General features: G+C 45.9%; 1 protein-coding gene and 1 long non-coding RNA gene across 10 annotated transcripts in view; one reads left to right on the top strand and one right to left on the bottom strand.

The window, feature by feature from the left end:
• LOC119131444 overlaps positions 1-18116 on the bottom strand; it is a 546859-nt gene that overhangs the window by 477260 nt on the left and 51483 nt on the right. The gene's annotated exons all lie outside the window — the stretch shown is intronic.
• Positions 1-18116, top strand: part of mvb12ba (multivesicular body subunit 12Ba) — a 76933-nt gene that overhangs the window by 41163 nt on the left and 17654 nt on the right. For all 9 annotated transcript variants that reach the window (XM_037265891.1, XM_037265896.1, XM_037265893.1 and 6 more), the window contains one exon: positions 14282-14376. In XM_037265891.1, coding sequence (XP_037121786.1) covers positions 14282-14376 — 95 coding nt within the window. The remainder of the gene's footprint in view (positions 1-14281; positions 14377-18116) is intronic.

The raw sequence follows: 18116 nt of genomic DNA on the forward strand, positions 1-18116 counted from the left end.
AATGATTTGAAAATCCTTTTCAACCTATGTTCTGTCACGGATCGGAATGGAGCAGGGCGACCAAATGAAGCTTGCACCAGGGTTTATTGAGGGAAAAGGTAGTTGGAAGGGAGGATGAGGGGAACAAGACCAACAGAACCGGCAAACTAACATAACTTAACGGACCGACCGACAGACTGGCCAACTGAAACAGAACTGACAAAGACAGGAAACAAGAAACAAGACCGCAACGATCCGACAGGGGAGTGAGGGGCAGACAGGACTTAAATACAAGACAGGTAACCAGAGGCAGGTGACTGTGATTACATTGATTGAGGTAACACAGGAGGGGAGTGGCGACACGAACAGAAACCATGGTAACATATAGATGTAATAAAGCAACCGGGGACGAGTCGTGACAGTACCCCCCCAACAAGGGAAGGCTCCCGACGTCCCAAAAAAACAAACCCCCACGTGGTGAGTGGAGGGGAAGCGCACCATTACAAATGACCCCACTGATCTGTGGCAAAGTCCGAACCGCTCTCCGCGGCACATGGGTGAACAGAACCGCGCTCGGCGGAAACTCAGGGAACAGAACCGCACTCGGCGGACACTCGGGGAACAGAACCGCACTCGGCAGAAGCTCGGGGAACGGAACCGTGCTCGGCGGAAACTCGGGGAATGGAACCGAGCTCGGCGGAAACTCTGAACGGAACCGCGCTCGGCGGAAATTCGGGGACAGAACCGCAATCGGTGGAAACTCGAGAAGCAGAGCCGAGCTCTGCGGCAAACAGAGAGTCTGAACCACAATCGGCGGCATACGGGAAGTCAGAGCCGCAATCGCCGGCATTTGGAAGTCAGAGCCGCAATCGGCGGCATTCGGGGAGCCAGAGCCGCAATCAGCGGCATTCGGAGAGTCCAGACCGCGATCAGCGGCATTCGGAAGGCGGAGCTGTGCGCAGCAGCAAGAGCCTCCACGCGCCGCAGCAGTGGGAGCGTTGTCAGTGATAACCGCGGGTCCGGCGCAGCTGGCTCGAAGTCCGGCGATGGCCGCGGGTCCGGCAATGCTGGGGTGAGGCCCGATGGCGGCCGCGAGTCTGATGGCGGCCGCGGGTCCGGCGTCGCTGGAGCGAAGTCTGATGGCGGCCGCGGAGCCGATGGCGTCGATGGCGCCGGGAGGAACTCCGATGGCGGCCGCGGGTCCGCTGTTGCTGGAGCAAAGTCTGACGGCGTCTGCGGAGCCCGTGGCGCTGGAACAAGCTCCGACGACGGACTGGATCGGGCGTCGTGGCGGGAGCTGGTGGAGGAGATTGGTCCAGGCGCTGGTCGCTGTGATGGTCGGATCGTTCTGTCACAGATCGGAATGGAGCAGGGTGACCAAATGCAGCTTGGACCAGGGTTTATTGAGGGAAAATGTAGTTGGGAGGATGAGGGGAACAAGACCAACAGAACCGACAAACATAACATACCGACCGACAGACTGGCCAACTGAAACAGAACTGACAAAGACAGACAGGTAACAAGAGGCAGGTGACTGTGATTACATTGATTGAGGTAACACAGGAGGGGAGGGGCGACGCGAAAAGAAACCATGGTACCCATGGTGACGAGTCGTGACAATATTCAATTGAATACACTACAAAGACAACATATTTAATGCTCAAACTCATAAACTTTATTTTATTTTTCAAATAATAATTAACTTAGAATTTCCTGGCTGCAACACGTGCAGTAGAAGTTGGGAAAGGGCATTCTTTACCACTTCGTTACATCACCTTTCCTTTTAATAACACTCAATTAACGTTTTGGAAGAGAGGAGACTAATACTCTTAACTTCTCATGTGGAATTCTTTCCCATTCTTGCTTGATGAACCGCTTCAGTTGTTCAACAGTCCGGGGTCTTCCCTGTCGTATTTTTCGCTTCATAATGCGCCACACATTTTCAATGGGAGACAAGTCTGGACTGCAAACGGGCCAGGGGAGAACCTGGACTCTTTTGCTTCGAAGCCACGCTGTTGTAACACGTGCAGAATGTGGCTTGGCATTATCTTGCTGAAATAAGCAGCGGCGTCCATGAAAAAGACGTCGCTTGGATGGCAGCATATGTTGCTCCAAAATCTGTATGTACTTTTCAGCCTTCACTGAAGTCCAGTCACCCATGCCATCCGGACTGTTATCAACGCAAAGTTCAAAAGCCAGCATCTGTGATGGTATGGGGGTGCATTAGTTCCCATGGCAAGTCACGCCATGGGAACTAATGCACCCCCATACCATCACAGATTCTGGCTTTTGAACTTTGCGTTGATAACAGTCCGGATGGTCCGCTTCCTCTTTGGTCAGGAGGACACGATGTCCAGTGTTTCCAAAAACAATTTGAAAAGTGGACTCAACAGACCACAAAACATTTTTCCATTGTCAGGGATGAGAATTTTCCGCGGCTCTGCGGATTTCTGTGTTTTTTTCCATCAAAAGTATTTTCGTGAATTGTGTAAATCTATGGGTCGTGACCGAAAGAACAAGATACAAGCGGCCGAAATGAGTTTCCTCCGCAGGATGTCCGGGCTCTCCCTTAGAGATAGGGTGAGAAGCTCGGTCATCCGGGAGAGACTCGGAGTAGAGTCGCTACTCCTCCACGTTGAGAGGAGCCAGATGAGGTGGCTCGGGCATCTCATCAGGGAGGCCTCCGGGGACGACCCAGGACGCGCTGGAGAGACTATGTCTCTCAGCTGGCCTGGGAACGCCTTTGGATCCCCCGGGATGAGCTGGATGAAGTAGCTGGGGAGAGGGAAGTCTGGGAGTCCCTCCTAAAGCTGCTGCCCCCGCGACCCGACCCCGGATAAGCGGAAGAAGATGGATGGATGGATGGTGTAAATCCCTTGAGAAAATTATTCTTTATATGGGGGGAGCAGCCGGCCAGCTGGCCGGACAACGTTAGCCTCGGCGACTCGTGAGCATTCCCCCGTGGGGGGCGGGGGAATTCTCGCAGGTTTTTCAGTTTCAAATTTATGCACCTGCCTACTTTTGTTTACGTAATAATTGCACACTTTAAGAAAATCCTATGAACTTCATTTCACTTCTCAAATATCACTGTTTGTCTGCTATATGATCTATTTATCGTATTGTCACGTTTTTTTCATAGTTGGGGGGGCGACTTATACTCGGGAGCGACTTATATGTGAAATTATTCACAAATTTTTACTTCATCATTAACACATTACTTACTAGTATAGTTGATCACTTCACGTTATTTTTACTTTAAACCGCATGATGGCGCACTATGGCTGTGGAATAATTGGAGCCTCACTGACAATGAGTTCCATTCATTGAATTCCAGGTCAGGAGATTTAATGATTTGAAATATCATCTGAAAACGGCCTTCAAAATAAAGCACCCTACCTTAAATCAATGCACGGCTGAATAACATAAATAACAAGGAGAATTCTTAACACATACTGTAAATATCTTTTTAGAACAGCTTTTATTATTATGACAATTTTAATAACAAGGTACAAGTGTACATATTGTAAATATGTTTTTAAAACTGTTTTATTATTATCAAAGTCAAAAAGTCAAAGTCAAAGTCTGCTTTATTGTCAACCTCTTCACATGCCAAGACACACAAAGAAATCGAAATTACGTTTCCACTATCCCACGGTGACAAGACATAGTACACGACATACATACAAGCAAACAACACAAAATAAAAACAAGAAGGCACAAACAATGAATAATAAGAGTGATGAATAAATAATAAATAAACAAATAAGACAATAAATAAATAAATAAGAGGAGCAAAACGGAGCAAGTGTGCATACAGTGTGCATACAGCAGACAGTCAGAATATAGCGCAAAAGTACAGGACGCTACGCAGAAGGGGGGAGAGAGTTCAGGATCCTAACAGCCTGGAGTACGAAGCTGTTGGTGAGTCTGGTGGTGCGGGAGCGCAGGCTCCTGTACCTCTTCCCAGAGGGCAGAAGATCGAACAAAGAGTGAGCGGGGTGACTCATCACTCACAATCGTGGTCGTCTTGCGGGTGAGATGGGAGGTGTAAATGTCCTTCAAGGAGGGGAGTGAAGCACCAATAATCTTACCAGCCGTGTTCACTATGCGCTGGAGGGCCTTCATGGTGTAGTTAGTGCAGCTACCACCCCAAACAGCAATACAACTGGAGAGGACTCTCTCAATGGTGCCACGGTAAAATGTAGTCATGACGGCCGGAGGAGCACACGCTCGCCTGAGTTTCCGCAGGAAGTACAGGCGGCGCTGGGCCTTCTTCGCCAGTGATGCGGTGTTGGTGGACCAGGAGAGATCCTCATGATGTGCACCCCCAGGAACCTGGTGCTGCTCACTCTCTCCACCACAGCACCGTCGATGGTCAGCGGCAGGTGTCGGGTGTGACCCTTCCGGAAGTCAACAACAATCTCCTTGGTCTTGTTGACGTTCAGCAGGAGGTTGTTGTCCTTGCACCACGTGGTCAGAAGGTCAACCTCCAACCTGTATTGAGTCTCGTCGCCCTTGGTGATGAGACCCACCAGAGTCGTGTCGTCAGCAAATTTCACCATGCGGTTGGTGCTGTAGGTCGCAGCGCAGTCATGCGTCAGCAGGGTGAAGAGCAGCGGACTGAGCACGCAGCCTTGGGGAGCCCCCGTGCTCAGCGTGATGCTGGCGGAGATCTTGTCGCCAACACGTACCACCTGAGATCTCTGACTGAGGAAGTCTAGTAGCCAGTTGCAGAGGGAGGTACTGAGGCCCAACTTGGCGAGTTTGCAGATGAGTCGTTGTGGCACAATGGTGTTGAAGGCAGAACTGAAGTCCACAAACAGCAGTCTCACATACGAGTCCCTACTCTCCAGGTGGGTGAGGGCCGAGTGGAGGGCCGAGCAGATGGCATCCTCAGAGGACCGTTTGGCTCGGTACGCAAACTGGAAGGGGTCTATGGTGGGGGGCAGAATGGATCTGATGTGCTCCATGACAAGCCGCTCAAAGCACTTCATGATGATGGGCGTCAGTGCCACGGGCCGGTAGTCATTGAAGCAGGACGGGGCAGGTTTCTTCGGCACAGGTACAATGGTGGCAGCCTTGAAACACGAAGGGACGACGGCTTGCTGCAGGGAAATGTTGAAGATGTCCGTGAAGACACCCGTCAGCTCCCCAGCGCAGTCCTTCAGCGCTCGACCCGGGATGTTGTCAGGGCCCGCCGCCTTACGAGTGTTGATAGCGGCAAGCGCCCTCCTCACGCTATCAGCAGAGAGGCACAGGGGCTGCCCTTGTGGAGGAGGAGGGGCCTTCAGCGGGCAAGTGCTGTTCTGAGCGTCGAAGCGAGCAAAGAAGCGATTGAGATCGTTGAGCAGACGGAAGTCGCCCTCACAGCTCTGCGCCGCGGGCTTGTAGTCCGTGATGGTCTGAATGCCCTGCCAAAGGCTCCGTGCGTCCTTGCTGTCCTTGAAGTGGGCGGTAATCCTGCAAGAGAACGCCCTTTTCGCCTCCTTGATGCCCCGGGACAGGTCGGCCCTCGCTGTCCTCAAGCCAGCCTCATCCCCCGCTCTGAAGGCTTTGTCCCTGGCCCTCAACAGCCCGAGGACAGCCCCAGTCAGCCACGACTTCCAGTTAGCCCGAGTGACGATGTATTTCGAGTGGGTCACATCATCAATGCACTTCGCGACGTAAGAGGAAACCGAGTCAGTATACTCCTCTATATCCGTCCGATCATTGCAAGTGGCCGCCTGCTTAAACATTTCCCAGTCAGTAGAGCCAAAGCAGTCTCGAAGCACATCAGAGGCACCCTCAGGCCACACTCTAACCCGCTTGCGAACCGGCCTAGATGCTTTCACCATTTGTCTGTATGCGGGCAAAAGCATAACAGTGATATGGTCAGAAAGTCCAAGATGGGGGAGGGGCGGCTTTAAAAGCTCCTTTATGTGAAGAGGAGACCAGGTCCAGGAAGCTGTCACCACGTGTTGGAAAATTAACATGTTGGCGAAGCCTCGGAAAAACAGACTTCAGGTTAGCGTGATTAAAATCCCCAGCGAAGATGGTGAAACCGTCAGGGTGCGCCGTCTGTTGTTCACTGACAGACTGGTACAGTTCACCAAGAGCCGCGATCCTGTCGCCTTCGATGTTGGAAGGCGGGATGTATACCGCGACTAGCAGAATCGCAGTAAATTCCCTCGGCAGGTAAAAAGGACGGCACTTAATGATCACAAACTCCGCCAGTGGCGAGCAGTGCTTGCATACCACCACAGAGTCCCGGCACCATTCGTCACGGATGTAGACGCATATTCCACCTCCTCGCGATTTTCCCCCTTTTACAATGGCCCGGTCCGCCCGATAGCACGCTAGCCGCTCCAGATGTACAGCAGAGTCCGGAATGTTGACAGTCAACCAACGATTTTTCTATAACAAAGTATAACACTCTTAATACTTTGATGCACAACATGGGTCTAAAAAGACCTGGCTGAGTTTATATTTTATATATCTTTGCAATAAATTAATTCCACCGTTTGGTACTCAAGGAATTCCTCAATTAACTAGTTTTTGACGACCCTACGACCTTATTTTCATTTTTACATTTTAACTTTTTGAACAAATAATGTTTTTGTATCACTACCCCTCTAATGAGCAACATGGGTCTAAAATGACCCGTATCCATTTTCTATGGTATTTCATGTATGGCTGAGTATTTCAATGCTGCAGGAAGAAGCAGATGAGGAAGATGAGGAGGCAATTTTTCCAAATTTAGAGTGTGAGGTTTCTTATGATGACCCAGAATATTTGCCACAGGGTGAATTTGTTTCTGGGAATTCATCTACCGTATTTTTGGACTATAAGTCGCGTTTTTTTTCATAGTTTGGGTGGGGGCGGGCGACTTATACTGAGGAGCGATTTATATGTGATTTTTTTTCACAAACCGCGATAAATGAACCGCGATGTAGCAAGGGATTACTGTAGTTTGAACTGCAAGTGACGGGCGCGGCGGTTGTTTACATAAAGGACAAAGGATTCGATCACGGGATGACGAAGATGACGAAGGGCCCCACGTACTACCGGCATCATTAGTGGCTTTGTTTGTATGTGACACGGAGGACGAAGAGTTTGAAGGATTTAATGATTTGGAATGACACAAAAGGTTTGAAAAACTATTATGGCTTTTACACACGCCCGGTCGTACTCTACGGAGCTCTCTTTCACCTCCGTGGATGGAAGTCGGGGGCCGGCGCTCGGCTGGGTGGCTGTCCAGGGACGGCGCTCGGACATGGCTTTTACGCACGCTCGGTCCTATTCTATGGAGCTCTCTTCCACTTCCGTGGCTGGGAGTGCCACCTCCGGGGATGGAAGTCCACGCCGCCACATGCCTGGAAGTCCACGCCGGTGCTTGGGACCGTGTGGCGGTGAACTATTTGTTATAGTTATTTGATATATTTTATTTCGTGTAGCAACTTGTATGTTTTTATCGTTACAGTTCAGTAGTTGTTGGCTCGTTGAACTCTTGTTTTGTTAAATAAAGAGCCGTTTACCAAACCCACGTCTTTCCTTGTACTTTGTTAACGCTACAATATTGTTATATACTAGATCTGTGGAATAACGACGAGGCTGACGTCAGCGGCGCATGCGCGGCGTTGTTGACAAAGGACGAGGAATTTGATCGATGGATTTAATGATTTGGAGTGACACAGATGGTTTGATATTGTTTATATGATAGTTATTTGATATATTTTATTTCGTGTAGCAACTTGTATATGTTTTTATCGTTACAGTTCAGTAGTTGTTGGCTCGTTGAACTCTTGTTTTGTTAAATAAAGAGCCTTTTACCAAACCCACGTCTTTCCTGGTACTTTGTTAACGCTACAATATAGTTATATACTAATCTGTGGAATAATGACGAGGCTGACGTCTGCGGCGCACGCGCGGCGTTGTTGACAAAGGACGAGGAATTTGATCGATGGATTTAATGATTTGGAGTGACAGATGGTTTGTTAATATTGTTGTTTGTATGATAGTTATTTGATATATACTTTACATATCGTTATATGTCTGTGGAATATTTAGACGACAGCGGCGCGGCGCATACGTGGCATCGTTTCCATAAAGGACGATCGATGGATTTAATGAAGTGACACAGATAGTTTGATAGACGTGTTATTTATGTAATAGTTATTTGAATAACTCTGAATGTTACGTCAGGCCCGTTCTCAGCTCTTCGTTTGTGTTTATGTCACGTTAGCATACCTATCTTATAGCCTGTTGTTGCTCGTTCATGTCTGTTCTTGGTGTTGGATTTTGTCGAATAAGTTTCCCTCAAAATGCGACCTATACTCCGGAACGACTTATATATGTTTTTTTTTCACTTAATTGTGCATTTTATGGCTAATGCGACGTATATTCCTGAGTGACTTTTAGTCCGAAAAATACGGTACTTTTCACAAAGAAGACTCATCTGATGAGTCGTCGGTATTATCAAAGGAGTCTTCTGAAGAGGAAACTCAGACCCAGTCCGGCAGACTGAGTAAAAAGCAATCTTACTGGGATGAGAATCCTCCCACTCATGGCAGAACCAGAAGCCATAACATTCTCAGGAGCTGCCCAGGACCTACACCTGGATCAACAGCTGTTTCACCAAAAGATACCTGGGAACCTGAGGAGAGTGGTGAGGACAGCAGAGAGGATCATCGGGGCTCCTCTTCCCTCCATTCAGGACTTGTCATCCCAGCGCTGCGTGTCCCGAGCCCGAAATATTATCAGTGACCCATCACACCCCCACCATGGACTGTTCTCCCTGCTGCCCTCTGGGAAGAGGTTTCGCAGCATCCGCTGCAGGTCCACCAGGTTCTGCAATAGTTTTTTCCCTGCTGTCGTCAGACTGTTGAACATTCAAACGTAGCATTCCTCTGCACACTTGTAAATACTGCTTTTGTCTCCTGCACTGTTCACATACTTTATCACTGCTGCACTTTGTACTTTATAATTATCTTATTTCATATTTTTATATAGAATGTCACTTTTTTTAACCAGCCGAAATACCTCTACATTGTTGAAAGCCGTATGCAACGAAATTTCGTTTTGTACACACCTAGTGTTGACAAAATGACAATAAAGTTCTGTCTAAGTCTAAGTCTAAGAAATATTCATGAGTGACAACATCATTGAGGGGGTTCTAAAATGCACCAACTTAGAGGGACGACGAACAGCAACAGCAAGAGAGAAAGAGTGGAGAAGCGTAGATAAAGATGAATTTTTGGCATTTTTGGATTTGACCCTCCTTGCAGGGGGGGAGAAGATCTGGGATGTGGCTTTACGGGAGCCGTTTCTGGATCCCCTGCAGAATCCACTTTACAAAGCCACCATGGGGCTGAGGAGATATAAAGATTTCCGTTGCACTATATGCTTTGATGACAAGAGGACCAGGGCTCTGCGACTGGACACAGATCACATGGCACCCTTTAGATATGTGTGGGACTGTTTCCTGGAAAACTACAGAAAACGGTTCACCCCCAGTGACTGTGTCACCATAGATGAGCAGGTTCTACCTTTCCGAGGTAGGCAGGTGCAAGTTCCGGCAATGTATGCCAAGACAGCCTGCAAAATGTGGCATATGTAATAATATAGAAACTACATTAGTTCATAAAGTATGAAAAGAAAAATAGAAATAATGATCAGTGGTGACAAAATACACAATATTTAAAGAATATTTGGAACATTCAATCATAAAATAAACTGATTTCAAAAGATAGAACAAATAAAAACTCAGCCAGCATGAAATACCATTGTAAATGAATGCGGGTCTTTTTAGACCCATGTTGCGCATTAGAGGGGGTGTGCATATGTTGCGCATCAAAGGGTTAAATGTGTTTTTAGAACTCTTATTATAACATTTTTTTTATAAAAAGGTACAAGTGTATATACACTGCAATTGTGTGGACACTCCCTGCCTTCTGCTGACAAGTGGGCAACATTCGTGCCATAATTCCTCAATTTAAAAGTTTTATTTTGAATTAAAAAAAAAAAGAAATTTAAAAAACAATCCGTTATGTAGTGAAACCGCAATAAACGAACTGCGATGTAGCAAGGGATTACTGTAATTTGAACTGCAACTGACGACTAGTCCGACGTCAGCGGCGCACACGCGGCGTTGTATAAAAATAAAACTCACCATTACGTTGAATTAGTGGGAGCACTGAGCTTGTTTCTCAGAAACGAACCGGTCCCATCTAGGCGTAATCGGAGACAATGACACCCGCAGTGGTTAAGGTTTGTCTTTTAATGCAGGATGCTTGGTCTCCATGTGCCGAAGCAGTTTTCAAGATTCAAGATTCAAGAGTTTTTATTCGCCATGTTTGAGCGTGCCAAACAAGGAATTTGACTTCGGTAAAACACACCCTCTGTTCAACATATAGGTGACTAACAACACTCAGGACATGTGAATAATGGCAAAAACAGTGTAGACAAATTCAAAAGGTGTGAAGAGCAGGATGTTATTCACAGTAATGCCTCTGAGACTCTATGAGTGGTGTGAGTTCATCAGAGCAACAGCCTGGGGGAAGAAGCTGTCTCGGTGTCTGCTGGTTTTGGCGTACCGAGCTCTATAACGCCGTCCGGAGGGGAGTAGTTCAAACAGACTGCAACCTGGGTGAGAAGGGTCTGTAGAGATGTTCCTTGCACGTTTCCTGGTCCTGGACAGGTACAAGTCTTGGATAGAAGGGAGGTTGATTCCAATGATCTTTTCTGCAGTCCTGATTGTCCGTTGCAGTCTGTGCTTGTCTTGTTTGGAGGCTGATCCAAACCAGACAGTGATGGAGGTGCAGAGGACAGACTGGATGATGGCAGTGTAGAAGGTCTTCAGAAGCTCTCGCGGCAGGTTGAACTTCTTGAGCTGTCTCAGGAAGTACAGCCTCTGCTGGGCCTTCTTCCGGACAGAGTCTATGTGGCCGGTCCATTTCAGGTCCCGAGAGATTGTGGTTCCCAGGAACTTGAAGGTGTCTGTGGAGAGAATAGTATTACTGCGGATAGTGAGGGGTAAAAGTGGTGAAGGGTCTCGCCTGAAATCCACTGTCATCTCCACGGTCTTGAGCGGGTTCAGCTCCAGATGGTTTTGGTTGCACCAGTTTTGAAGGCTTCATTGCCTCGTTAGCCAGCCTGTTGCCACATATTATGCAGAGTGGGCTTGGCGCATCAGAGTCACCTGTGGCGATAAATCCATATTATAAGTAGGACTCCAGAAATGTTCTTTTAATAGCAGCTTTCCTTTTCTTAGAAGTCGTAGCCTCTTCTTCTTCAGTCTCCTCATTGGGCTTTTTTCCCTCTCCGAAGCTTTCCAAACATCTCTGTTTCTTGCTCGTATTTGCTTGCTTCGCAGGCTCGACTGAGGGGACATGTCACGTGACCGACACGAGCGTCTTGACCTGAACCTATGGATGTAATTGGGAGAGAATCGCCAATTTTTTTATATTTTTCAAAATAAATGTTTACTCATTTTTGCTAGCTTTGCGGGCTCGACTGGGGAAACATGTCATGTGACCGGGACGAGCGTCTTGACCTGAATTAATTGATCGTCGATAAAAAACAATACCGTAATTTTCGGACTATAAGTCGCGGTTTTTTCCATAGTTTGGGTGGGGGGGCAACTTATAATAAGGAGCGACTTATGTGTTTTTTTTCAAAGATTTTCCCAAAAAAAAAAAGTGAAACCGCGATAAACGAACCGCGATGTAGCAAGGGATTACTGTAATTTGAATTTCAAGTGACGTCAGCAGCGCGACACGGCGTGGCGCGGCGGTTGTTTACATAAAGGACAAAGATTGATCACGGGATGACGAAGATGACGAAGGGCCCCACGTACTACCGCCATCATTAGCGGCTTTGTTTCTAAGTGACACGGCGGACGAAGAGTTTGAAGGATTTAAGGATTTGGAGTGACACAGAAGGTTTGAAAAACTATAATGGCTTTTACCCACGCCCGGTCCTACTCTCCGGAGCTCTCTTTCACCTCCGTGGATTGAAATCGGGGGCCGGCGCTCGGCCGGGTGGCTGTCCAGGGACGGTGGATGGGGCTCGGACATGGCTTTTACGCACGCCCGGTCCTACTCTACCGAGCTCTCTTTCACCTCCGTGGATGGAAGTCGAGGGCCGGCGCTCGGCTGGGTGGCTGTCCGGGGACGCTGGATGGGGCTCGGTCATGGCTTTTACGCACGCCCGGTCCTATTCTATGGAGCTCTCTTCCACTTCCGTGGCTGGAAGTCCACGCCGCCACACGCCTGGAAGTTTGTTTGTTTAAATAAAGAGCCGTTTACCAAACCCACGTCTTTCCTTGAACTTTGTTAACACTACAATATAGTTATATAGTAGATCTGTGGAATAACGACGAGGCTGACGTCAGGGCGCACGCGCGGCGTTGTTGACGAAGGACGAGGAATTTGATCGATGGATTTAATGATTTAGAGTGCACAGATGGCTTGATAATACTATTGCTTATATAATAGTTATTTGATATCTAATTTATATATCGTTATATGGGCCTGTGGAATATTTTGAAGTGCAAGCGCCGTCAGCTGCGCGCACCCATTGTTGACAAAGGACGATCGATGGATTTAATGATTTGGAGTGACACAGATGGTTTGATAACATTATTGCTTATATAATAGTTATTTGATATATAATTTATCGTTATATGGGCCTGTGGAATATTTTGAAGTGCAAGCGCCGTCAGCGGCGCGCACGCATTGTTGACATAGGACGATTGATGGGTTTAATGAATTGGAGTGACACAGATGGTTTTATTAACGTGTTATTTATGTAATAGTTTTTTTAATAACTCAGAATTTTACGTCAGGGCCGTTCTCAGCTCTTCGTTTGTGTTTATGTTACGTTAGCACTATCATTTAGCCTGTTGTTGCTCGTTCATGACTGTTCTTGGTGTTGGATTTTGTCGAATAAATTGCCCCCCAAAATGCGACTTATACTCCGGAGCGACTTATATATGTTTTTTTTCACATTTTTGGGCATTTTATGGCTGATGCGACTTGTACTCCGGAGCGACTTATAGTCCGAAAATTACGGTACATATATTTTTTTCTGTGCGGCTTGGCGGCCCGGTACCAAGTGACCCCACGGACCGGGGATTGGGGACCCCTGGAATAGCACATTACCAATATGGACGAGATTCCACTCGCCTTCAATCTTGCCATGAACCGCACTGTGGAGGAAACAGCCACCAGTACAGTGTCTATTTGCACCACAGGGAATGAGAAGTCATCATTTAGTGTAGTTCTCGCCTGCCAGGATAATGGGAAGAAACTTCCGCCAATGATTATTTTTAAGAGGAAAACCTTGCCATAAAATGACTTTCCAACCGGCGTCGTCATCAAAGCTAACTCGAAGGGATGGATGGATGAGGACAAGATGGGTGAGTGGCTGAGAGAAATTTACATCAAGAGACCGGGGGGCTTTTTCCACACTTCTCCATCCTTATTTATTTACGACTCAATATGCATTCATATCACAGATGGTGTCAAAAAACAAGTGAAGAAAACTAATTCGGTGCTTGCCGTCATTCCGGGTGAATTAACTAAAGAACTCCAGCCGCCTGATATTGGTGTCGACAAGGCATTCAAAGATAGAATCGAGCTGCGTGGGAACAGTGGATGGTGGAATGGGAACACACATTCACCAAAACAGGGAGACAGCGTCGGGCAATTTATGCCATTATCTGCCAATGGGTTGTGGAAGCCTGGGCTGATATATCAGTCTCAACTGTGGTCCGAGCTTTCGTGAAGGCAGGAATAATATCTGAACTGCCAGGGAATATCAGTGACACTGACACTGATAATGACGAGAGGGAGCCGGGCATAATGAATGCCGCACTCGTCCAACTGTTCAATTCGGACACGGAAGAGGAAGAATTCGACGGATTCGTGGACGGGGACATGTAAATATGCACATTATCGTTTGAACAACATTGTTATTGTGCAATATTTGTATTGTATGTTGAATTGTATATAAAGTTTGCCATATATAAAGTTTGACTGAATACCTCATTGACTGGTTTAACATTACCTTTAGCATAGCTCCATCTAATGGATGCATGACGCAAACCCAGTTTGATGCAGTAGCTTCTATTCTATGCGCCTTTTAATCCAGTGCGCCCTATATATGAAAATATTTCTAAAAACACTCAATAAAGGTGAGCCTTATAATCGTGTGCCTTATAGTACAGAAAACACGGTAGTTGACTTTTGTCGCCACCACTGGCTATATGTTGTTGTTGCTGTTTTTTAATCTTTTGGTTGTTGTTTTGTTTTTCTTCCCACAGGCATTTTTCCATGACCCTCCCGGCCAGTTTCAGAGGAAAAAACACAACTCGACCAGATTATGAACACCAAAATTCCAACCTCTACGCAATCTCTGGTTTGATATTCAACATCTCTCAGAAATTTAAACTGGATTAAACCGAGTCTTTTTGGACTGAGTACATTATTATTGTTTGTCAAACTTTTCAGATTAATTAATAATGAATAAAAATATGCATGGTAGACAGATTGACCACTCCAAGGCATCAGTTTTGTTTCATATTTCCTTTGCCACATAAGCGCTATCAAAATCAAAGAGTCCACAATGAGGATTGGGGAGTTTGTGAGGGCAAGAGGAGATGGTCGGACTGTGACTTCCCTGAAGTCCACGATCATCCCCACTACAGGTTGTTGATTCAGCACCAGGACACCAGCTGGTGCTCCTCTTTCCTGCAGGCAAACTCATCACCGTCGGAGATTAGATCAGTTTAACAAACTGGTGGCTGAAGGTGCAGCTGTTGGTGTACAGAAAGGAGAGCCAGAGGGAAAGGACACAGCTCTGGTTGGATCCGATCCTGATCGTCCGAGTGTCCATGACAGTTGTCCCGACCCGCATGTGCTGTTTCCAGTACATCGGGAAGCAATCCTGGGATGATGGTGTTAAAGGCAGAACTGAAGTCCACAAACAGGCGTAGTTTCCTCAGGTGTCCAGATGCTGTAGGATGAAATGGATGGCCAGGTTTACCGTGTCGTCTACAGACCTGTTGACTCTGTAGGCAAACTGCAGCGGGTCCAGGATAAGGGCAGTAATGGCCTTGAGGTGCAGAACGAAACGCTCAAAAGACTTCATGACTACAGACATCAGCACCACTAGCCTGTAGTCATTTAGTCTTTAGATCCTTGGTTTCTTGGGAGCAGGAACAATGGTGTAGGCTTTGAAACTGCCATGGACATTGTTTGACTCCAGTGACGTGTTAAAAATGTCCGTAAAGACAGGAGACAGTTTGCTGGCAATGTCGGGGGGTGTAAGGAGAAACATCATCAGGGCTTGCAGCTTTGCAGGAGTTCACCTTTGGGAACTGTCTGGGCAAGTCCTGTTCCAGGATGCAGAGGGCACAGGGATTGAGGAGGGGGTGTATCTGTGTTGTCCTTTGATGAAGTGGCCTCAATAGTGTGGGGAGAGGAAGGGGTGACTGAAGAGTCCAGTTAGATCAGTGGTTCTTAACCTGGGTTTGATTGAACCCTAGGGGTTCGGTGAGTCGGCCTCAGGGGTTCGGCAGAGCCTCCACTGCGAAGGTCCAAACACAACTGATTTATCTTGTAAATTCGTGATAGCGCATATCTGAACTGCTCTTGCAAAGGCACACTGATGTGCAAGTACCGTATTTTTGGGACTATAAGTCGCACAAGCCATAAAATGCATAATAAAGAAGAAAAAACCATATACCGTAATTTTCGGACTAGTCGCTCCGGAGTATAAGTCGCACCAGCCATAAAATGCCCAAAAATGTGAAAAAAATATATATAAGTCGCTCCGGAGTATAAGTCGCATTTTGGGGGGCAATCTATTCGACAAAATCCTACACCAAGAACAGACATGAACGAGCAACAACAGGCTAAACGATACGGTATGCTAACGTGACAAACACAAACGAGGAGCTGAGAACGGGCCTGACGTAACATTCAGTTATTTAAAAAAAACTATTACATAAATAACACGTTTATAAAACCATCTGTGTCACTCCAATTCATTAAATCCATCGATCGTCCTTTGTCAACAATGCCGTGTGCCGCGCCGCAGTTCAAATTATTCCACAGGCCCATACAACGATATATAAACTATATTTTAAATAACTATCACATAAACAACAATATTATCAAACCATTTGTGTCACTCCAAATCATTAAATCCATCGATCAAATTTCTCGTCCTTTATGTCATCCTGGTGACAGAGGACATGTCCAGAGGATATGGCGCTTTAAAGTGTTTATTTGATTTTTTTCTCTCTATTTTTCATGTTTTGAATATGTTCAAGATAAAGATATCAAAGCATGTGAAGTGATCAACTATACTAAAAATAACATGTGAAGTGGTCAACTATACTTGTAAGTGATGTGTTAATGATCAAGTAAAAATTTGTGAAAGAAAACATATATAAGTCGCTCCTGAGTATAAGTCGCCCGCCCACCCAAACTATGAAAAAAAACGCAACTTATAGTCCGAAAATTACGGTATGTGGTCGTATTTTTGGAAGAACTTTATTTGACAAAGTAAAACGCCAAGAACAAACATGAATAGGCAACAACAGGCTAAACGATACAGGATGCTAACGTTACACAAACACAAACGAGGAGCTGAGAATGTGCCTGACGTGACATTAACAGTTATTCAAATAACTATAACATGAATAACATTTATCAAAGCATCTGTGTCTCTCCAAATCATTAAATCCATCGAAATCTTCGTCCTTTGTGTAAACCACGCTGTTTCTGACCCCAGAAGAGTGTGCGGCGCGGCGTTGACGTCAGTTGCAGTTAAAATTATATATATACTATATATAAACTACATATCAAATAACTCCGAATCATTAAATCTATCAAAATCTTCATCCTCTGTGTCACTTAAAAAACAAAACGCTGCTGACAATACATCTGAAACAAATGATTACAACAATATATTTGAGAGAAAAAGCATGTTATTTTGCCTCATTCAAATCATGCAAAAACTGTCTATCACATCTTAATATCTGAACATTTAAATATGTAAACTAAAGTGCAATCACATTTGTAAATGATTGGCTTCTGGTTTTTGAAATGTAAATAAAACAATCTACTGTGATAAAACAACAAAATTGCAATAACTGCATTAACCATCAAAGTGAAGTCTAACTGTAACTGTAGTCTTGAAACAAATCTGAATAAGGAAAAACATTGCAATAAAATAATGCAAACTGGTTTAAACTTGAGTAGCTGAGATCTGTTATGTCAGAACATTACTCCTCACAAACATCCAGTGCTCAGTGTCACTGTCCTCGTACGCACACACCCTCCTGTCGAGCTCTTGAAAGTGGCCGCTCTGAGGACCACGGAAAGCTTTTCTCTGATTGTGAGCATTTTTAGGCGATCTTCTTGAGCTCTCCGTCTTCGTACATTACACATCCATTTCACAGCCGCTTTGCAATTCTTTGAAGACTCTGCCTCATTTATCACCATCATCTTGAAGTTTGCATCATAACTTCTCCTCAGCTGGCCGATCTTCCACCCACTTTTCTCCAGATTGTCGCTACGTTTCTCCATTTTCTGTTATCTCTTCTCTTATTTTCTTCTCTTTTCTTTCTTACCTTTATTTTTCTTCTTCGTGCTACCGCTATTTTTATTCTTCGAGACAGGGGTTCGCTTTGACCTGGGGAGTTAAGTTCAGCATTCTCTTTAAAGATATCTGGCGGCATCTAGCGTTGTGAATGGGTATAATGTCTAGACCCCGAATGTAAGACGACCCGCACTTTTTCAGTCTTATTTCAATGCAAAAAATACCGTCATATATTCGGGCCAATACGATAGATTGTAGCGTTACCAAAATACCAGGCAAGTTGCGGGTTTGGTCACCGGCTCTTTATTTCACAAAACAAGATCTCAGCATACGAGCCAACACACAGTGTGTGCTCTCCCAAAGCGCCCTGGAATGGTTTAATAATAGAGGTCTTAAAGGCTGTTGGCATACTTGCCAGAGGAAACAGACAGATTAATTATATTTAAGACGTACGGTCCTAAAATTGGCCCGAATATAAGACGACCCTGATTATAAGACGACCCCCTCTTTTTCAAGACTAAAGTTTGAAAAAAGTTTGAGAGTTTGAA

Source organism: Syngnathus acus, chromosome 12 (genome assembly GCF_901709675.1).
Source record: "Syngnathus acus chromosome 12, fSynAcu1.2, whole genome shotgun sequence".
Lineage (NCBI taxonomy): Eukaryota > Metazoa > Chordata > Actinopteri > Syngnathiformes > Syngnathidae > Syngnathus > Syngnathus acus.